Raw genomic sequence first — 22,641 nt, 5'->3', positions numbered from 1 at the left:
GCCCGGGCACGCGCACGCGCACGCCCGGCCGCAGCCAGCGCCCGCCGCGCCGCCCGCCCGGAGCCCGCACGGTGAGCGGGACGGGGGGAGCGGGGAGCGGGGCCGGGACTGCGGGAGCGGGGAGTGCGGGAGCGGGGCCTCTCGGGGCAGTGCGGGGCCGGCCCGGCCCGCGGGCGGAGCGGAGCGGAGCGCAGCGCTCGGGGCCGGGAGCGGGGGCCCCGGGGCCGCCGCCCCTCAGCCATCCGGGCGGGCCCCGCTCCCTCAGCCCGGCCCGGCGCTGGCGGCAGGCCCGGCCCGCAGCGCTCGGCCCGGCCAGGGCCCCGCGGCGCGGCCCGGCCGGAACAGGTGCCGGGCGGCCCGGGCAGGCCCCGCGGCGCTCGGCGGTGCCCGGAGCGCGGCGGTGCCGCCGGCCGGTGATCGGGGATCGGTGCCGGCGCCCGGCGGTGGCTCGCTGGAATTGCGGCGGCGTCATGAGGGCTCCGCCGGCCGCGCTCGCGGTCGGTGCCGTCGGTGTGTGCGGGGCCGGCAGCGCGACCTGCCCGACCCCTCCGTGCCCCTGAGCGGGGCAGCGGCCCGGCTGCGGCCCCGGGCTGTCTGCGAGGAGCGGTGAGCCAGAACGGAGAGAGACACAAACCGGGCCTGCTGCGCTTTTCTAGATCGCTTGGAGCCGAGTAAACACCGCGCGAATGGTGAAATCGGTGCTCTGAGAAAGGTAAAAGTGCGGGTTTGGTGAGGGGAGCACAGAGCGAAAAGAGCTGGACTTGATTTGCTCTCAAATGTTGATCGCGGTCTGCGTGTTACCTAATGTGACCAGACTCTCTGTCTGCTCTGGTGTGATTTTACTGTAAGATGCGTAATTTTCAGTGTCATAAAACCTCCATGCTCGTACAACACGCACTTTCCAGCCTGTCTGTTTGGGGTGGTAATTACACACTTCAACTTTCAGGTTAAAAAGGAGGGGGAGTTAAGAGGCTTTCGGGAGTTCTGGCTTAGCCATGAACTTGTGATGGTTTCATGTTATTTCAAAAAGGAATATGGAATAAACTGAAAAGGAAAAACTTAAAAAATTACTTGTAGGATTTAACTAAAACGTTGTGAGTATGATTCCTTCACGTAGTAAAGTTTTACTTTTCCAGTTTGATTTTTCTTTCTCACAGTTGATTAACTTGCCCTAAATTTGGCAATAGACAGGCTTTTAAGGTTCTTACAGTGAGGAATTGGTGATTTGAGGACTTGTTTGAGATGGGAATATCCACGAACTCAAAGTTTTATAGGAGATGGGAGGATTGGAGATGAGGACTCTTATCCTCTTGTGCCATAGCAACAACAGAAGTTGTAGGCTTTGAGAAATGCAAAGCATTTTGTTTAATGTTTTCCAGAGGTAGATGGTTTTTTTTGGAAGAAAAAAAGGTTTTGGTAATGTTCTGGGGTTTTTTGAAGCTTAGAGCAACGCAGCAATCACAAGCAGGATCTTACTATTACATTTTTTGTGTACGTTTTATTTTTGTGAGTGACACGTGGGACGGTTGAGTCTTTGACATGTAATCATGTTGTGTCTGTCCTCACTGGTACTGGGTGCAGGCAGCTGTGTTAATGTGTGTGTGCACACAAAACCACCCGTAACAAACCCCCGGTAGGACAGGTTTACAGCTGAGAACTGGGTTCATTAGACAGGATTGAAAAGTCTAAACTGCTCCATTCCTTTTTAGTCTTAGAAAAAGGAAGGCATGAACACAAAACATGGAAGGTGATTGCAGCTGTCTTATTCTTGTAACATCTTGTAACTTGAGCAGAGGAGTGAGACTTGCCTGGGAATGATGTTTTCAGCTCTGTATTTTAATTTATGTGTGAACTTTGGGCAGCTGTTAATTGTCCTTCTCCAGGCTGTGGTTCTGCACCCTCAGTCTGTGCTGTTACTGTCCATTCCTGCTCCCTTCTTTACACTGCAGCCAGTGCTGTCTTGGGCATTTGGTGATGTGTCTTGGTTCTCTCAAGCTGGTAGATGGCAAACATATCAATCCTGTATCCAAAAAAACTCCAACAGCCCCCAGACTCCTGCCAACCAGCTTAGTGAGGGTCCCAGCACAGGAGGTGGGGCTGCTTGCCAGCTGCATGGCAGTTCTGTTAGGGATTGATTCCAGCTGGCTGCAGTCATGGACTGCCATGAACCCGTGCCCTGGACTGAACACAGGGTTGCCTGCTTCCTGGTAAATTCAGTGACCTTTTTTGAGGTCTTGGATGTATGGAAGACATTCAGCTACCTGCCAGTGTCAGTGCAGCCTGGGATGCCTTGTCTTGGTCTTTAGGAAGCCTTACATGCCTGCTAATACAAACCCCGTTTTTAAACTAATTGTGACAGAAGTGCCTGTTATTTGGCCTTGGGTTTGCATCAAACAGCCTGTTTTGGTGGCTGAAGTTTTAACAGAAAGTAACTGAGACTTTAATCGAAGTGTCATGAACTGTTTTCTTTGCTACTTAGCAGTGGAAATTGCTTCTTCTACATTACAAACTATCAGGCACTTAAAAATTTTTGTTCTGTTAAGCTTTGACTGGAAGTCAAATGGGTAGAACGTTACTAAGAAGGTAATTAACTTTGTAAGTGGAAACTGGGCTGTTTGTACAGTGTCCTAGCAAGTGGCATTCTAGAAGTGTTCCATGGTGGGTAGATGTTCAGCAGTACAATGACTTAGTTGTGAGTCTGCTGAGGTTCCAAGAAGGAAAGCATTAATGGACACAGTAGTGTGCTTTAGGCAAGGTACTTGGAGATTCTTCCCCAACTCTGGTGATGGAACTGTCATAAAATGAGCACCAAAGGACATTCAGCAGGTCTTGTTCTCGTAGCGTTTCTGCACAACTTTGAAAATCAGTGGTAAGAAAATACAGGAACATGCAGTTTGTCCTGCAGTGCTTGCAGCGATCTGTGGAGGTTTGCATGCAAATCTCTCTGACACAGTTTTTAAAAGCAGAATTTCCTAGAAATGTGTGTGTTGCGAATGTAGCAGGAAAAGCCGTGTGCAGAAGAGATCCAAGTGGGAGTGCTAAAGCTTCAGCATTAGCAGCAGTTGGCCTTTGTGCTCAGCTTCCCAAAACGTGGATTGAAGAGGAGGATGATTGTCCCGGTATCTGTACCAAGATGAGATTTAACAGGCCTGATCACAACTGAGTTTAATTGCCTGGCTTTGGCAGGAGCGAAAGGTGAAGCGCTTGCACTTCCCAAGCATCCTTGCGTGGTCTTTAATCGGAGCATCTTTAATAAGTGCGATTGCCTTCGTTTCAGCTGAGAGAGTAATTCCTTCACAGTTTACTTTGTGCAATTTATATACAGATGATGCACAGTAGACACTGATTTGCATACCATTAACATGAGAATGCTTTGGAGGGACTGCCAACAAAGCAGTTGAAAGGCCTGATTCTTTGGGTTTGCTTTATACCGGTTTCCCAAGCGTTTGATGTGGACGTGGAGCGTTCCAGGGAAGTGGACTGCGAGGTTCCACATTTCAATATAACTGATGCCCTTCCAAGTGAAATTACAGTAAGAGTGGGATGATTGCATCCACTGGGTAATGCTGTATAATTACAGTTACACATGTTGGGTCCTTCAGAGAAGACCCGAAAATAATTATTTGTGATGAGGAATGGTCTGACGTTTTGTCTGAGTTACAAAGACTGTGAGCACTTGGTGTAGGCTGGTTGCTCCTGATTTATCTGTCAGAGGTGACAGCAGAGGGTGAAAGTAAATAGACCTTTCCAAAAGGTCTGTCCAACCCAAGTTGAATTAATGTGTGTTTGTGTGTGTACAGGTGTGGAGTTGGAAGTGTGGATGCATTTGAAGTGGAAGTAGACATTGTTTCCAGGAAGAGGCATCTTGAGGCTCCCAATGCCATAGGTTTTTTCCCCTTACTTAAGTGGAATTCCTCTCTCTTAATCTGTACTTGGAGATCGTCTTGTCTTACCTTTTCTATTAATTTTCTGTACCTCTTCAGCTTTATGTGACTTCTCCATAAGTCATCCCCCATAGTGGATGTCCCTGTGTTCTTCTGCAGTCATTGACTACTAATACTTGTAATAGTTGGGGTTTTTTAATGTATTTTACCTATAAAATATTCACAGAAACCCCTTTCTGACTTCCCAGCTGACAGTCCTTTTTCTTCTCATTGCCATTCAGGGTGGTTGAGAGGGTTACAGGTTCTTCTTTGCTCCTAATTCCTGCAGAGAATACAAGGAGGAGCAGCACATTGTGGGGATACAGCAGTGTGGGAGAGGACTGTTTCATTTGTGTGGGAGGGTTTATCTACCTCCTTAATTAAGACTTTTGCCCCACAAGTGGGAAATGCTGAGACCAAAGTGAAGCTTGAACCTTTAGGTTCAGACACAAAATGTGACACCATCAAATGAGAGGAAAATGCAGAGAGAGGTAACGGGAACAGACTGAAAGTTTTCAAGTAAATGAGAGTCCTTTTTCTCGAGGGGGGGTACACTGGAGAAAGTATGGGAGAACAGGTCAGCCTTGCTACAGCAAAGTGCTGTCCAGCAAAATACAGCTGTTGATTATGGCACAGCAGAGTTAATGCTGCTAAAACTCCCCGGGGCTTCAGTGCAAAATGGCACTTCAGACTTGAAGTGTAGTTTGCTGTAGAACATTTCTAAAGAGATTTGTGTCAAATGGAACTTTTTGATGTGGGTCAGGTGATTGAAACATGCTGCTCTGGGGAACTTTATTCATACTAAGTGATGTAAATGCCAGGTTGTTTGGTTTTTAACTCAGTCTTAGTGGATTCTGTTGTCTTGATATATAATGAAGTATGAATGTGGGGGGAAAAAGGCAATTCTGTTTAAGGTAGTATTAATGCAAAGTGGAGGGAAATCCAAAAAACTGGTAAAATCTTGTAATGTTCTTATATCGACTTGGAGTGTTTTGTGAAACCTGATGATAAACTTACTGATAGCACTTACTTTGATTTCCTAATTTTGCACAAATGGCTCTTCTGTTGTGTACTAGGTGCTGCTGAAACTCTTGGCACAGGGCTGGTTTTAGCGTTACTTTAAAAAGCAAACTATTTATGCTTTATGGAGTCACTTACCGTAGATTTATCAGTGCAGCTATACTGATAAATTCCACTTGGATTCCTGCCTTAACATGCTCTGTAACTAAGGTAACACATGTGAAATTAGACTTTCCTGTTTCCTAAATTTTATTTACAAAATTCTGTTAAACCAACAGGGTGTTAAGCAGTTTAACACAATTTAAGTAAGACCGCTGGAGATGTAGAAGAGGAAGTGACTCAAGTATCAGCTATTAACAGTTAATAAGAAAGTTTGGTTTCATAGGGTGCCTTTCTGTCTTGTTGCTGAAAAATGGGTGCTTGCAGGAAGAATCACAGAAAATGCTGAGTTGGAAGGGACCTACAAGGATCATCAAAGCCCAACTCCTGGCCCTGCACAGGACACCCACAAGAGTCTCACTCTGTGCCTGCGAGCATTGTCCAAACTTCAGCTCTCTTGGGCTTGGTGCCTTGAGCACCTGCCTGGGGAGCCTGTTCCAGTGCCCAGCCACCCTCTGGGGGAAGAACCTTTTCCTAATATCCAACCTAAACCTCTCTTGAGACATGCTTAATCTTTAAATGTATGCAGAAAATCAGATGATTGGAGATACTGAGGTTTAAATACAGGCATTTTTTTCTAAAATACCAGAAAAGTAGTTGCAAACAGTACTCCTGCATGAGCCACTTGAGAAGCATCTTCAATGCCATTTTAATTTCTGTGGTGTTTAAGTACAAGATTCTTTTTAAAACTGGGGGGTTGGTTTTGTTCCTGTAGGTGATGTTGGCTGTAGGTGCCTTTTTGGTGCATGAATGCATAATTCAGAAAGGACTGGACCCAACTGCCAGCTTCTCATGGGCCCTGAAGAACTTGGCAGCAAGTAAACAAATACATAAATGCTGCCTAAATGTACAGAGTCTTTTGCCACTTCCTTCTGTAGTACTTGGGCTGTTGATGGTTGATAATTTAGTGCTGGGCAAGGACTGGAATCCCAGGCTTGAAATGCCAGTAGGAATAGACCATAAGTATCTTCTTCCCTTGGCAAGAGGCTTCATAAACAAAAGGGGAAGAGGCCAAGATTGATGGATGGTAGATGGATGAAGAGTGACTGATAGATGGCATGAGGGGAGACGTCCAACACAAGTGAGCTCCTGCAGTGGGCTGTGGATCTCTGCACCAGGGGGAACTCTAGGTGATGGAAATATTTTGAAAGCGTGCTCCACAACAGGGAATGTTTCATTCCTGAGACATTCCCTAGCTGACTGAGAGTTGGGATGCTTTGAAATTTTATTTCTGCAGTGATTCTCTCCTGCTTGTGGCTACGGTTTTAGTGTTGATGAGTAGTGGAATTGCTGCTTTTTCCTCTGTTACTTTTTCTTCCAATACACTTCCCCAATTTCTAGTTCCACAGTAGTTGCTGAGATTTCAAGCTTCCCCTAAACTTAAGTAAATATTGGTTTTCTTTTTCTTTATTTCCTGTTTCAGTTACTGAAATCATGAATCCTGTGTATAGCCCTGGATCTTCTGGGGTTCCCTATGCAAATGCCAAAGGAATTGGTTATCCAGGTAAGTAACTGTTTTCTAACAAGTTCTGCTGCTTTTTCCTTTCAACAAGAAATAGTCACTAAAGATTACCTTCATGTAAATCTGTTTGGGGATTGGGGTGGGGTTGTCTTTAAATTTAAAAAGTGACATTTCCAGAGTGATGTTATTTCTTCTGTTATATTTCTAACTTCAGTATCTCTTCCAAAGCAGCTTATTTTAGGAGCTCTAATAATTGCGCCCTGCAAGAAGAGGAGTCAGTCTATTTCTGCTGCTGCTACTTGACAGGCACTGTTAACCTTTCTATCCTCTAATTCTTGTTCTTGCTCGTGCTTTAGCACTGTCCAAAGCATAGCATCAAGGATGGGACCAAGAAAATGGCCACAAATGTTTTGGAAACACAAATGTATTTCCCACTTTGTCTGTTTCTCATTGATGTCAGGTTTCTCACCAGGGTTTTTTTCCCCTCATCTCCTAATGTGTGTGCAAGCAGGTTTCATTTCTGATATCTCCACAGTCTAAAAGTTGGATGAGGCAAAATTACATTTGGCCAGAGCTTTCCAGGAAGGCCAGAGAGAAGCCTGTGTGCCTCTGGGAGGCATTTCAAGCAGCAGGTCTTGAGGCTATCTTTTTGGGTTTTTTCTGGTATCTGTGAGATAAGGGAATTTCCATTCTGGGAGAGCCTGGAGGGTCTTTCAGCTCAGATTTTATAGTCCATAAAAAGTTAAACTTTTTCAGCTTTTACAGCAAAGATTTTTTGTGATTTATTTGGTGTCTATGTTGGGAGGTAGAAATCACTCTCTGCTGTTACTGTTTATATTCTTGGTAGCTGTACTATATTTTCCTACTGGTATTTACTGTTCTTAAATTTGTTTTTCAGCTTAGATAATGCTCTAGAGGTCATATTTTCCTGTTCTACTTTTCTGTGATCCTCCTAAATACTGCTGCATAAATGAATTCTCTTTATTGTTGGCTGATTGTCTCCAAAACATTTTCATTTTATTTTTTTGCTTTTCAGATTCCTCAAACTAGTGTACATGTCTTGATTTCTCCAGTGTTTATAAAGGGAAGGCACAAAGTGTGTTGCAATGTTTTTAAGTCTGTTGAGTGACTGGACTGGTGCAGTAATAAATTGTAAAGCTGATGCTGTGTAACCATAAGTCCTCCAGGATGGCTTTACTCCCTGTCACTGAGTTATAAGGGCTGCAGTGATTGTACAATGAGGCAAGCAGCAGAGGTTTACTAATTAATATAATTGATGCAAGTTATTCCCATATTTGGAGCCCCTGGTGGTCTAGGGGGTAAAGGCGCCGCGCTAGCACCGCGGAGACCCGGGTTCGATTCCCGGTCAGGGCCACTCCCGGGCAGGTGGGGCTCGTTAGCCCTTAAAGGCAACCCACCTACGTCCTAAGGACCTCGCTGCCACCGTCCAAGCTCGCTTGGCCCCGGCAGATGAACCTTAGGATTAAAGGGTGGGCTCAGTTCCGCGCACACTGTGTCTCACCTAAAAAATCCAATGCGCAGGCTGGAAGGCGTAAACACCTTCCCCGGATCTTCGCTCGCGAAGACTGGCCATTATTATTCCCATATTTGTAATAGATTGCTTTTTCAGGCCTTTCTTTTGCTTTAGATAAAGATTATTATGAATTATTTAAATATGAAGTTGTATTTTTAGCTCTGTTAATTTTCTGAATGCAGATTTGTATTAACCAGGGTTTCATTTGTCCTTAGAACCATTTACACATTGCATTGACGCTCTTGTTTATACTAAACTAAGTCATAGCTTAATTTAGTTTGGAAGATACACTATTGTAGATTCATAAGTAGCAGTTTAAACAATGTTACCACTTCTAATCTTTTATTCTACTGTTGCACGTACTAGACTATATACTGAATTATGTCAGTGCTTTATATTTGCTAGTTTGCAGAACTGATGTATGTGAAATTGAAGTAGGATTGTTACAGAAGTGCCTTAAATACCATGCTACAAGTTGGTTACTCAGAATTCTCCCTTGCAGCAGTCAGTTCATCAGTTCACACAACTGTGACCCTTAAATTCAGCTTAGTCAATAATGTGTTGCACCATTAGTGTGCTAAGCTGCCTGGTTCAAGCTTTTTAAGATTTTGGGATAAACATGAAACACGTTCTCTACATGGAAAAGTAGACTTACATTTTAGGGTTTTTTTTAAAGCTGTTGCATGACTAAGGTGCCCTTTTTTTGGCCTCTCCTGATTTGAAAGCTGCAGATTCTCCACTCAGAATCATTGCATTTGCATGGGTTGCATGGGAATAGAAAGCAAGGAACACAGCAGTAGGTGGAATGCATTATTGAAAGGCAATGTGTTTCTAAAGCTGTTGCATATTTAATAACAGTTTATATTATACTAGACCTATTTTAGGTCGTTGGATAGGTTTCCAGCAGCAAAAAAATCAATATTCAAACGTTCTTGCTCAGGTGGAAGTTCTGTGTAGAGGTTCAAGCTGCTGCTTGTTGTAGTTCCATTTTTCACAAATGACCCATTTCCTGAGCAGCTCAGAGGGCTCGACTGTGGAGCTGAAGCTGTGAAGAAAGGAAGGAGGACTGGAAAGGTACAATGTACCTGAGGTTGCAGATGTGTAGTTGGATTGAGTAAGGTGCAAAGCTGTACTGAAGCTTTTCTGAAGCTTACTGAAGCTCATGAGTTTGAAAACCAAAGAGCTATTTACACTCTGAAAAGTTGTTACTACTTGGATATGTTATTTTTAACTTTGATTTTTAAGGCTAATGCTTTTCTTAGTCTTATCCATGCTGACCACCCAGTAGCAGTGCCAAGTGTATGCCACTTGATATGTTTACAGAGTGCTTTGCAAAACTAGGTTAGCATATATAGTCCTGAGCTGAGGAATTCTTATTGTTGAGAGTAATTGCTGAGGACTCCGGGACTTATAATGAAATAGAAGCCCTTAAAATTGGAATATCAGTTAAAAATTAGCAGCTTTGAATGTGACAGTGGAGATGCAAATGGTAATTGCCTTTTATCTGGAGAAGTTGAAATCTTTTTATTTTGATAACAGAATGTGGTAGTAACTCCATCTTTCTAAATACAGTCATTACTCAGTTTTATACAGTTTGGAATGATGTAAATAAGTTCCTGGAAAAATTAATAGCTATGATTAATTCAGAAATTTCACTAAATCTAAACAAGGTTCATATCTTTCAAGGAACTGGCTTTTGCTTATGTTGGTTTTTGCCTTGTGTTGGAGGCCAGTCTATCACATTAGTTCAGCCCTAGTCGTTCTACTCTGGTGTAGAAGTGCTTACCTATCATTTTTTCAGTGCCTCTTTGAGTCCCTCTGTACTGGTAACTCTCAGTGTGTATCTGAAATTGGGGAGCTTGTTTGTAATAACAAATTCCTGTCAAATTCAACAAGCAGTTTGGGCTGCTACTGCTTTGTACTTTCTGCTTGAGATATCTCTGATCTGGAGAGTCAGAGTCACTCTGACTTGGAGGGGTTTATTTCTGTGAAAAAGTCCCTTCAGATAAACACTGTACAGCAGATCTTAAAACTCGTGGAGGGGGAAAGGAATGTAGGATAATTTCACAAAACTTTATTTTCCAGCTGACTGAAGAACTACTTGGCCAACAGAGATTTACTGCAACAGGGATGTAAGGGAGAAAGCTAAGATGTCACAAGTGCTCTTTTCACCTAGCATTCACTTCCAGGTGGCCTGGGAGACGGGGAGCCCGGTGTTGTAGTTGAGGAGGTGTGATTGAAGGCTGGCTGTTTGCTTACCTCAGGTAAAATCTGGGTAGACTGTGCAGTCAGGAGAGTAACTTTGACTTGTACTTTCTTCCAGCTGGCTTCCCAATGGGCTATGCAGCAGCTGCTCCTGCCTATTCCCCTAACATGTATCCTGGAGCAAATCCTACCTTCCAAACAGGTATGTGTGGTAGGTATGTTTGAAAGTTGTTAAAAGAATGAGGAAAAGCTGCAGGGGCTCACAAGAGCACTTGTACTGTGGGATAAGTTTTACGTTACTTTGAATATGACTCACAAGGAATCATCTGATAAATTAAAATGAACATAATCTTAAATCATACTGCTTACACCTTCTGAGGAGAGAACAGCTGAAGTTTTAGCTGTTGTTTCTGTATTTCAGGATGATCCTTGAGGCTTGCATTGCATTTCCCTTCACTGCTTCTTTCATGATTCTGCTTGCTTTGCCTTTTACTGGTCATTTCCAGATTCCTGGATTTTCTTCTGTTTGTTGTCTTCAAAACTGCTCTTTTTCATCCCTTCCTTAAATCATATCTTTCCAAGTTCAGCACGCTGGTGTCTTTCTGCCCTTAAAACTATCTTGCACGAACTGATGTTCTGGAAGGCCTGGGTAAAAGTGTTTTGTCCACAGTGGACGCAGGGGAGGCTTTAGGTAACTGCATCTGCATGTGTGTTGGTTAAGAGAAGGGTACTGTGAGAGGCCTAGGAAAAGGGAGATGGGAGAACTGACACAGGAAACAAAGCACTCCAGAGTTATTTTTGTGTAGTCCTGCTTTCACTAATAGAATATTATTTTGATATGCTAATCCTTGAAAAAACCCAAAAATGGCAGAGTTTAATTTCCACATAAACCAGGAATATGGATCTAATACAACAGGGTTCTCCCTGGGCTCATTGTGTACCTGAAGGAATTCCTGCCATTGCTTTGTTAATGTAGATCTGGGCCATCCTCAGGAACTCTTTCACTTCCATGTATTATGCCAGTTTTCCAGATGCACATGGCACATCAGCAGATTTGTCCCTGAATGCCCTGGTGGTATGGGGATAGGAAAGGATACTGCTGGAAATTGGGAAGCTCATGTTGTGGCTTGGTATTGAAGTTCAGTGTTTGCAACAGATGCATTTCATTAACTACCAGGAGACTCTTGAGGGTGTGGCAGCAATTACTGAGACAGGAGAGAGTAGGTCTTCTGGAATGTTTGCCTGCAGAACCTTTATAGCTTTCCTTGGAACTGGGGAATATCCCCGTTAGTACAACCTGTGTCACTGCTCAGTTCGCTGCTTAGAGGCACAGTGATGCAGACTCACTCCTTTGTCTTGTCTTTGGTTTTGAATTTAAGGTAAGGAAATGGATCAGTGTTATGACTTCTAGTAATTAAAAAAAATTTAAGAATCTGTCCCTTGGGTAAGTGCTGCCACCGTGCAAGTGTCATATCTGGGGGTGCATTTGCACTGGGCTGCTTCAGAGCTCTTCTGAGAGTGATGTTCAAGGAGAGCAGTTCCATCAGGGCCCAACTCTTGGCCTGGGCATCAGAGCCCTCTGTGGGCTTTGATTGTTGCAGACAGGCTGTTCAGTGGCACAGCTGGGGTGACCTTAGTGATGTGTCTGCCTTCTGTGCTCACTGCACGTATCCTGCAGCTGTGCTGAGGAGTGGCTGCGGGGTTTGATCCCAGGATCAGAGCACTGAAAGGCACTTCCACACTTCATACATGCTGCAGTTTGCAAATCCTGCCACAGGAAGATGAACATAAATAAGCTGCATGGAATCAATTTACCAACTCATGAGACTAATGTTTTTCCCCAGTTGTTTTTTTAGCTCTCTGTCAGTTATATTGTAATAGAAGTTTATGATTTTTGGGACAGATTCTTGACTTCAGAGTTAGACTTAATCATGCTGTAATGTTAGTTTACATTGATTAATCTTTGCTATATAGCATGAGATATATTCCAAGTCAGAAAATACTGCTTTTTCACACAAAAGTGAAAAAGTTCTAAGATTTGTAGAAGCTGTATACCAGCTTTGAAGGTCCTTAATTTTTAAAAAAACAGTACTGTTAGAATCTTTATTGGTGTTGAATGGAAAATAAGCTTTTATTTCAGAACTAAGAATAGCTTTAATTTTTGGCTACTCTTTAAGCTGTGAACTAAAGTTCAGAATGTACAGACCCTCTAAATCAGGCAGATAACATGAAATACTTTGTTACAGCTGGGATTTTCTTATACCTTTTTAACCTTTCTGATGTAACTGCTTGTTTGAGAATCAAAGTTTTAGTAAATCATATTATGCAGCAGAATTTGAACGTGCCACTGCTGTACAGAAAAGGGACTTTTTTACAGGTAACTGTCTTAAGTGACTGTGGTTTTGAATAATCATGTAATTTACTGTTAAGGTCTTTGCCCCATGTAAGGGACAAAAAAATAAATACCTCTTGTGCAGAATTACCACTTTGCAAGAATGAAAAAGAAATTGCCTGTGCAGCTTTATCAGTGGGTTTTTAGAGTGAGAGTGGGCTTCACTGAGGACAGAGTTGTAGTTCAGTAGTGATGCTTCGTGTTCAGCATTTTGAACCTGTGGTTTCCACCACAAAGAGTTCCCCATAGTAATGGAAGTTCCTTCCTCAGCATACTCTGTTTGTGAAATACTTAGGATCTCTAAAAACAACAGAAGAGAGTGCTGTGGTGTAGCTTTCTTTAAAGGTGATAAATTCTATTAAAAAGAAAAAGTAAACCTACTTCTTCATTAGCTGAACAGCTTTGAGTTTGAAGGGTGGAATGAAACTGCAGAGAAACTCAGACTTGTGCAAAAAGAATGAAGGTCATCTGTCATCACGCTGTCTGCACAGACTGATTTTTGACAGCACAAATGCCAGCATTCTCTGCTATACGACTTCAGATCTGTTCTCTCTGTTGAACTCAGCACATTCTAGACAGTTTTTCAAGTCAACCTAATCTCTATTCCAATAGTCTCTTTTTTTTTTTTCTATAATTACCAAGTGTCTGTTCTTCCTTGCACTGCCCTGGTAGTTTGTACAATTCCAACTAAATGGGAATAGTGCCTGTGGATGTTGTGTCTCCTGGTGTGGTGGACCTGCAGGAGACCCAAGATCTTTTCGCAATAGCCCAGACTGGTGTGGCCTTCTGTATTTATTTTAGCCAGTTCAGAAAATGCCAGAAAACAAATACAAACAAATGTAAGGTGAAGTAGAGGTTGCAGATTGTGTGTCTGTGTTCTCTGACAATCCATCTTGAGCTCTTTGGATGATTCTGGCTTTTGACATTCTTATTCTTGTGCTGTATCATCTCCTGCAGAAGGTGACCACAGGTTAGTCAACTGTTACTGTGTTTTGCCAGGATGATTTGGGGGGTGTTGAGAGTTGAGGGATGCTAATATGTGCCAAGTCCTCCTGTATAAGTATGTTAATATGCCCACTCCAAGTATTTAATGATGTTACTACCAAAATGTACTTTATGCCCTGTCTTCATAGATTTGAAAAGTAAATCATGCAAATATACAGTTAACTTTTCATGCTTAGTTGACACAGTCAGATACTATTTCCAGACCAGTATTAGGTAAATGATTAAACTTGGATATTGAGACCAGTTTACTGAGGACTCACATGAAGACTGTGGCATTGGGAAATCAGAGAATTGTTGCCCTGACTTCAGGAAGCAGATCACTGCCCTGTGTTTCCCACGGGTTTGATGCAGGTTTGCCTTTGTTTCAGGTTATACCCCAGGTACCCCGTACAAAGTCTCCTGTTCACCCACCAGTGGAGCAGTGCCACCGTACTCCTCGTCACCGAATCCCTACCAGACTGCTGTGTACCCAGTCAGAAGTGCCTACCCACAGCAGAATCCATATGCACAGGTACACAGACAAAGCCAAAAACTGTCACTTTGGGTGGTACTTTGTGTTCCCTGCAATATCTGTGTGAACTTGTAACCTTTCATCATGTTCATTGCTTTGTGCATGGAGAGAACCTTCAGCTGCCTGCACTAAGAATTCTTAACGCAGTGACTTACAGAGTGTGGGTGCAGTTTTATGTTCTCTCTTGCCCTTTCTGATTATGTGATCTGTCCTCGAAGATACACTAGATTGAGTAGTTTTCAAAATCTGTGCTGTATGTTATAACTACCAATATCCTGGTTTCATTTCATCAGAAATTGTCATAAAGTTGCATTGATTTTTTTTTAGCGAGTTCTGTTGTAATTCAGGGAGTTACCAAGTCTCATGCTAAGCAAGCTGTTGAAAACTATTAGAAAAGACAGGATTAAGACACTTCAGTAAACGTGATATTTTGGGGAAAAGTTGGCCTTCTTTCCATGGTGGAAACTTGCCTGGCATGTGAGCAGGAGTTAGAGGGAATTAAGCATGTGACAAGTTTTATACACTCTGCTTAGTGTATTTGGATTTGTCAAAAATCTTTGGTTCTTTAAGAGCAGCTGAACAGAAAGTTGTGAAAGACTGAGAAGAGTTCTGTCATGGATTATATATGTGAAAGGAGACAAAATGAAGGCAGTGAATGACAAATGACCCCTTACTGTTGAATGTACAGTCAGCATCGGAGTTCTGCAAAGGTCCCTACCTTGAATGTTACCCCAAAAGCCTTAAAAATGGATAAAATGTTAAAAATTTTGCAAGTGAAACACAGTTGGAATAGTTAGATTGAATGTTGTGGCTTCTACTCTGTAAATGCATTGCATCTTTAGAGTAATACTTTTATTTTATGATAATGTTCATGAAAGGAGATACCACTTATCTTCCCCAACAGATACACTGCAATTACTTAATGTGCTGTTTTTCCTCCAACAGCAAGGCACTTACTACACACAGCCTTTATATGCAGCACCACCCCACGTAATCCACCACACCACAGTCGTGCAGCCCAATGGAATGCCAGCAACCATGTACCCTGCTCCGATCCCGCCGCCCCGAGGGAACGGGGTCACCATGGGCATGGTGGCTGGGACGACCATGGCAATGTCAGCAGGTTTGTGCGCCTCCCCCCCGCGTGGTTCCTTGGTGCAGCTCTGCTTTCAGCTCGAGTGGGGCACGGGTGTACTTAGCACAGTCACGAAACTGCCACTCAGTGTGTGTCTTCAGAGTGAGTCCAGCTAGTTCAGTGATGCTCTCATCACCTCCAAGGATGGAGGTGTTGCATCCTCTTTTCAGGTGTCAGTATTATTGGGTGGTAGTTTCTCTTCATATCTGTGTGGAATTTCACTCCTGCATCCTTTGCTTCTCATCTTACCAGTGGTAAGAGTCTGACTTGCTCTTCCCAGTGCATATCTCAGTGCCAGTTGAAAGCAGCAGCCTCTTAAGGCTGAGGAAAATGTAGTGTCACAGACCTTCCTTGTGTGTTCAGGTACAGCACTTCATGTGTTTGCACCACCTGCAGGTCCTCTGTGTCGTGGGCAGTGGTTAAGGATGTCTGCTTCCTATGGACACTGTCTCTTGGTGGTAGTGTTTGGAGACAATGTTGTTTCCCCAGTAATCCAGTCTCATCTGCGAGTGTTTGCTGAGGGGGTGTCATGCTTTGTTACTCAGTAGGTGGTTAACTCACGAAGAAACGTCCACATTCACTTAAAGGATGCTCAATTTAGCAATCCCAAAAACAAGAACCATGAGTTTGTTTCAGGATTCTGGTTTTTATCCTGTCAAATCTATAATTTAATTTGAGAAACCTCAAAAGTAGAGGAGTTAGGTATCACAGACTGAGCTAACATTAAAGTTTTGTTTGTGGGCAGGCTGATCCCAGGTGTTTGTGACTGTTTCTGCAGAGTGCTGTGGAGTAAGACTGGTGACCCTACTCTCTCAGGCTGTTTGTTTCTGAAGCCTCTTAGTCTGTAAAAACCTGTAATAATGCAAACAAGAACTAATTTATTCTGATTTTTCAGTCAAGTTATCCCTACCATCAGATATTCTTACGGCACGTAAAGCCTGCTGTGGGAGAGTCTTGCAGTGAGTAATACTTATGTTGCAGGGTTTTTGCCAGAGCTGTTTTTGAGTAGTGAGTATCTGTGTTGCACTGGACTGAACATCCACTGGGCTAAAATGACGCCGTGCATAAAGGTTTGAAGGCAGATTGGGGCTGCAGAGCAAAATGATACTGATAATTTTAAAGATGAGCAAGCTGTAATTGTTTTTAAAATTAAATCTTTTTTTTTCACTCCTTCCCTTTTGTTTGATTTTTTTCTTCTCTCTACTAGAACTTGTGCTTAATGAAAACTGTTCTCTTCGTTCTAGGTACTTTGTTGACAACTCATTCCCCAACTCCAGTAGCCCCTCATCCAGTTACTATGCCCACGTATCGGGCTCCAGGAACACCAACCTATAGTTATGTGCCCCCACAGTGGTGATCATCCTGGCAGTCAGTGTAAGTTACTGATTTAGATTGAAACCACTTAATCTTTCTTACAAATGACAGCATTGCAGGTTCTCTGGGGGGAAAGTCTCCAGAAGGTGAGCAGTCTGGGGTGCTTTGACAGTGTTCTGATTGAGTAGGAATACACAAAAATTACTGTTTATGTACTAGCTGTTCTTGCAGAGTGCAGCTTTGTATTTTGTACTTTGTACTAATGGGGCTTTTTCAGTGGTCTGTTTCTTCACAAATCATGAATCATTTTCATGGTTCTTGATTGCTGAATGTGAGAGAATGAGCCTCAAGTTTGCCTTCTTAAAATACATCTGGGATTAAATGTATTCAGTGTTTTGGAATCGTTGGTAATTGTTGAATTCAGCAGTACTGTGATTCCTGAATGAAACAATGTGTGTGACTTGGTTTTGATTGGCTAAATATGTAGGTAAGGTGAGTGTTTTGCCTTGCTCTGAGGGTGAATCTTTCTCACAAGCTGCTGAAACAAATAAACAGCTTTGAGATAATTTCATATATTTGTTCTGTTTCAGGTTAAGTATCAGTGCATATTTCTTGCACTCAGTGTGGGGAAAAGCATTTTTAATGTGAACCAAAATTTAGATAATGGATTTCAAGAAGAGGAGTTTAATTTTGAAATCTGCTATAAAGTGGGATGGACTTTGGGGGCGTAATCAGTGTCAAAATGATACAAAGCCTAATGTTTTTGTGATACATATTTCTGTTTCTGGTTTGTTTGGTTATTTTTAGCGTAAGTTGAAAGGAGCTTCATTGGAATTAATGACTTGTCAGACCAGCTGAACTTGAAATTTTCACTTTTAGTCCATTTAGTTTGAGAAAAGTTAACCTAATTGAGAGTATTTCCCACTCTTCTCCCCCTCCTAATGTAGGTTTGAAGATGGGAGATATGCAATCAAGAAATTGAGGTTTAAAAGTTGGTGCTGAAGCCCTCATGCCTCCAACCAGGACTTTCCTTCTGAATGCTTTCAACACTTGGCTAAACACTACTAATTCCTGATCACTGAAGATTTTCCAGTGCTGCATATCTTACATCTTGGAACTCCAGCAGTTAGTCTTAAAGCAAATCCTGTTTTGTGGACTGTCTTGCAATTTTTTAGCTAATTATAACGATAAAAAGGGAGTATAAATTTATTCTGATCCATATCTAGTTGAATGCATGTTAAAACACAAAAACAAAGCTTGCTCAATCTACCTGCAGTGACTGATGCAAAAACCATCATATGCAAATCCAAAGGAACCGAAAAGTATTTTACAACTTGTATCACTAATGCACTGTTGTAATGTATGCAGGGTCTGAAAAGGTAGAATCATGAAAGTGAGTTTCTTTCTGGAATACCATAACATACATTAGATAAGTGCTTCAGCCTTTTTCAGGTTGATGGAGTTGCCAGTTTATAAAAGGGGCATATTTTTATTTAAGTGATGTGTTCTTTTCAAATTCAGCTACTAAATTGGAGTGACTGGAAAATGAGTCAGACAAGCTGTAGAAATCCCGCACACAATTAGTTTACTTCATACCTTTTCATTTTCATGATACGAATTCAGTGTTATACAGATGTTCTTAGGATCAGAATGAGATGACAGAGGTAATGCTGTGTGTGCCAGTAAATAGGGCAAACTTCCTTGAGGCAAAACTGGCTCGTAGGAATAGTAGGAGGTGATACCACCTGCATAATGATTGCATGTCCTGGGGAGATTTCTATCCAGTACCATCCTTCATACGATGCAAGACGTGTCAAAGTGAGACTGCCACACAGACTGATAGAAAACACTTTCTTTTAGTTCTCAGTTGAGGAAATCCGTGCTGTTTTTCCTAAAGGATGTTGTAGTCAGTTGAAAATGTATGTGCAGCTGATCCAGCTTGCTTTCTGGACACTTAAGAAGTGCGAGGGCTTTCTGCAGCAAACAGTTCAGCTGCATGTTACTCTGAGGAAAGCTTGTGTGCCTGATGAGTATGTTAAAGGGGAACAAATCATTTTAATGCAATTTCCTTTATTAGCTCCTTGCAGTATGGACTATGGATACTGTCTAGTAGGGCTGCCAGAGGTTTCAAAAAGCAGTTCTCTCTTTTTTTTTTTCTGAAAATATCTGTAATTGAAATAGGAGCCACTTGTTGGTTACAGCATTTTTGTGTTTTCTTAGTATTTTCTTTTTTTTTTTTTTTACTTCCTAAATTGCACTTGGAAACACGTAAAATAAGACTCAAAAATAAGACTCAACTGCAGATTAGCATTCTCGGTGAGTCATTTGTGATATTCTTTCTTGCAACTTCAATTTTTAAAGTACCTCAAAGCGAATGCTGTGGGTATAAAGGGCTAGCCTTGGAACCCATTTGTATACCAAAATCGTTATGGGAGAGATTTTAAATTTTTAATTTGAATATTGCACATTAAAGTGGAGGTTTTTCTTAAACCTGCTTGACTTACAATTCCAGAAAGATGCAATTTCCTTTTTTTCTTTTTTTTGATACATTCAATGCCTGCAATAAATTATGCAGTAAATGGTTATAAAATGTTGTTCCCTTTTAAGCATTTACACCGAGGTATATCAGGCTGTATTGTTCCCTTAGGTTAATTTCCATTCAGAATTAAATTTTTTGAAGTTGTGTATCTAGTTACGCTTTGTTTTGGGGTGTTCTGCTCCTGTACAGATTTGGCAGCTGCTTTGGGGCAGCATCAGTGCTGATTTAGTGCAACCATCCCAGTACTCTGCCCTGGTGGGAGGCTTGTGTACCTTCATACCCCACTGGTGGTTAGAGCCCTCAGTAACTTTATTTTTTACAGTAAGCACTCTGTATTTTGTACCCTTTTTTTTTTAATAAAGTTTAGGTTTCTTTTGCATGAATCACTGTCAGTGGATGGCCCCCTTATTTCTAATGCCTTGAACATAACTATGTTGTTAGAGTAAGTACTTTAAACCTTATTCGTGAGCACTTAACTGCAGCTTAGGGATTTCCATATGTTTTTTTATATGGAGCAGAAAATCACCCAAGACAAACTTAGTTGAATCGGTAGTGCTTTGTTCAAGTCTGTTTAACAATTCCATTTGTGTAGTAGATGTGCAGCTTTGATTAGTGGGGTGTGGCAGAGCACAATGAGCATTAACACAGGGCACTTGTCCTGAGCGTGGTTTTAACCAGGAGCTGAGGTCTGGAGCAGGGCTGTGTTGGGGAGGAGCTGGGAAGGCCAAGCTGAAAGCTTTGCTGTCTCCTGTCTCGTCACCATAAACTGAAGCTTTGAAAATCATAGGAGAGAACTTCCATGAATGCTGCAATAGAGAAACAGTTGAGGAATGAATATAACTTCCTGTATATTTGCTCTAACTTCAGATTCCTAAATGTCATCTTGGAATTGGTCTCCATATAGTATTCCGTAACATTTAGGCAGTCTCACTTACTTGAGCACTTTTTTTTCTAAGTTGCATTATGGGATTCATCCAGGAGGGAGAAACTGTACCTTTTCCAAAGGTACTGCGCCTTCCAGTTCTGAGCGATTCTGATCTGCTGGGAGGCTGGAGCGTGTCTCCAGGAGTTGTTATGAAAAGTAACCAAAAGCACAGTGCAGGGGGACGGGGGAATATGTGTATATATAACTATCTTAATGGTATTTTGTTGCAAATAGTAGAAAGCATGGATATAAAACTGCAGCAGGGGAAACTGTACATCATTAAATAGGCGTTTACACAGTGAGGGTCTTACGAAACATTCTCTCCTGCTTTTTATATAACATTCCCTATTTAGAATTCCTTTATAAATGAATACGCAGTGTGTGTTTGCACAAGAGCTCCTCAGCAAGTGAAAAGAGCTAGTGCAGTAGAGACATTTCAGATCAAGCTTCTCTTTAAAAAAAAAAAAAAAAAACCAAAAAAAAAACCACACAGAAAAACTTTTATGGCAGCTTTATATGATTAAAAAAAAAAAAGTACTACTATAAACCTGGAACTGAAAATAACTTGCAGCAATAACAAAGAGAAGTCCAAGAAAGATTTTTTTTTTTTTTTGGTTAAAATTCAAATTTCAGGTGTTGAGTTTGGATAAAGTATTTTTAAAAAACTGAGGTATTCCCTATGTCAGTAACAACTGATGAAAATGTCTTTTAAATGTAGCAGCAGCAAAAGAAAAATGGCTAATAATTGGCACCAAAAACATGTAGCCCTAGTCAGTGGCATGGTGGTTAACTAAACACTAGGAAGGAAAAGAGAGAACCTACTATTAGATGTTGCTTATGCTTGTTGTAACCATCTCCTGTTTGAAGTTTCTAGGAGACATGCAGGAATGCTGTTCAAGAAAGCTTCTTTTTGAGTGTACTATGCAAGTTAAATGCTTAGATGCAGTGGTAGACAAAAAAAAGTCCTTTATTTTAGTTGAAGTTCTTCCTTGTATTGCTTCATCCACTGAAAAAAACTAACAAAAACCAGAACCAAACCACCACCACCTGTAAGTACCACCGTGTCTTAGTGTTGTCAGAGAACAGCTGATGGTGCAGAGCTGTATACCAGGGTACTCAGCATTGACTGCTCTCCATGGAGCCTTCTGGCTTCGCTGCTCCTTGGGTAGTAAGGCAAGAGATGGTCAGGATTGTCTTGGAATCACTCCCCAGTGCTTCAGCACAGTATTTTATACACTGTTCATTTGGGTTTTGCTTGAATAGGTGAGCACAGCAATGCAGTACCACCACCTAAGCAGGCGTGAACTCATCCCAGGAGTAGTAAGTACGGTGCGTGTGAAACCTCCCATCGTAGGATCGTGAGCGATAGCGATGCTTCAGCTGGAGCTTGAGGGGAAGGACAGACACGGTGGCTGTGCCTGGCCCGAGGGTGCCCGGGCTGTGCTCTGTGCAGTGTTCCGTGGCAAACAGGCCCAGTCACCCCAGACTTCTCCAGCAGGTGTCAGGCGGCAGCCTCCGTGTCCCAGAGGTTGTGACGCTGTAACAGACACGGCGATTTCAGCTCATTCACATTGTTCTCATTAGTAAGTGTCAGCTTTCTAATCCTGTATTGTGTCAGCTCTGAGGTTCCTGCAGAGCCCTCACACGGGAGCTCCTGCAGCAGGGAAGGGCAGTTTGTGCATCAGGGCTCACCCAGAGCCGAGTTGGTCCTGAGCTCTCCTCCGGAGCAGCGAGGACTCGGCAGGCTGTGCACCTCTGTCAGGGGTGCTGAGGGGGAACGAGGGCTGTTGGGCAGACTGAAGAGGAGGAAAAGGAACAGTGCTTATCTGGGGACAAGAGAACCTTTTCTTGTGTGGGTTGCATATAACACTGAAACATCTGAATTTCATGCGTAGTAAGGGTCCATTTGAGATTTGTAAAATTTATGGGCTCTGAAGTTTAAACATCGAGAAAGTGAACATGACTTTTCTAAACTGGTTGTGACTTTTGGGCACTTAGCAGGCAAACTGGGAAAGCTTTTTTAGCTGGCTGCTGTACAGATTTGTTTTAAGTAGAAGGGATTTGTTAGTGGGTTTTTTTTTAATTGTAATGCTATTATTGGCTGCCCTCCTGTCTAAGATTTAAAAAGTGAGTGCATGCAATGGAAGTACAAGAGGCCCCAGTAATAGTTCTCCATGTTTGTTATGAAATAGACACAGGTTTCCTTTTTATGACTTTTTTTAAAACTGTCTTAGGAACAGTTGTATTGGTACTTTTTTTTTAAGTTTAGGTCAATGTTGTCTTCCAGAATAAGTTTTAAGGCATCACTCACTCCTGCATTGAACTATCGCATCAACACAAAGAGTGGAGATTCCATTCTGAGCCAGTTCAATTGTGAAAATTCATACTTTTTTATTTTTTATGCAATTCAATGAGTAGATGAGCTCAGATTTAAATTCTTAAAAGCACGTTTATTGTAACAAGAATTGTTATGTATTAATACTTCAGTTTTCAATAAAGATTGACTTGTGTTGCTTA

At 42.2% G+C, this 22,641-nt stretch overlaps 1 protein-coding gene and 1 non-coding gene across 3 annotated transcripts; both read left to right on the top strand.

Annotated features, from left to right (window-relative positions):
- Positions 1–22,641, top strand: FAM168B (family with sequence similarity 168 member B). Of its 2 annotated transcripts, none has more exons than XM_050308583.1 (7): positions 1–71; positions 6,526–6,606; positions 10,422–10,505; positions 14,069–14,211; positions 15,157–15,334; positions 16,591–16,720; positions 17,608–22,641. In XM_050308583.1, exons 2-6 carry the CDS (start codon positions 6,537–6,539, stop codon positions 16,701–16,703), a joined length of 588 nt encoding a protein of 195 aa, XP_050164540.1. In that variant the 5' UTR covers positions 1–71; positions 6,526–6,536; the 3' UTR covers positions 16,704–16,720; positions 17,608–22,641. The 2 variants fall into 2 exon arrangements, with proteins under 2 accessions (XP_050164540.1, XP_050164541.1); XM_050308584.1 differs by lacking the exon at positions 1–71 and adding an exon at positions 632–712.
- Positions 7,865–7,938, top strand: TRNAA-AGC (transfer RNA alanine (anticodon AGC)). Its single transcript has one exon. It is a non-coding gene; the product is annotated as a tRNA-Ala (tRNA).

Source organism: Myiozetetes cayanensis, unplaced genomic scaffold (genome assembly GCF_022539395.1).
Source record: "Myiozetetes cayanensis isolate MyiCay16 unplaced genomic scaffold, myiCay2020 scf13, whole genome shotgun sequence".
Lineage (NCBI taxonomy): Eukaryota > Metazoa > Chordata > Aves > Passeriformes > Tyrannidae > Myiozetetes > Myiozetetes cayanensis.
Note: the sequence above shows the minus strand (reverse complement) of the source record. Positions and strands in the feature narration are given on the sequence as shown.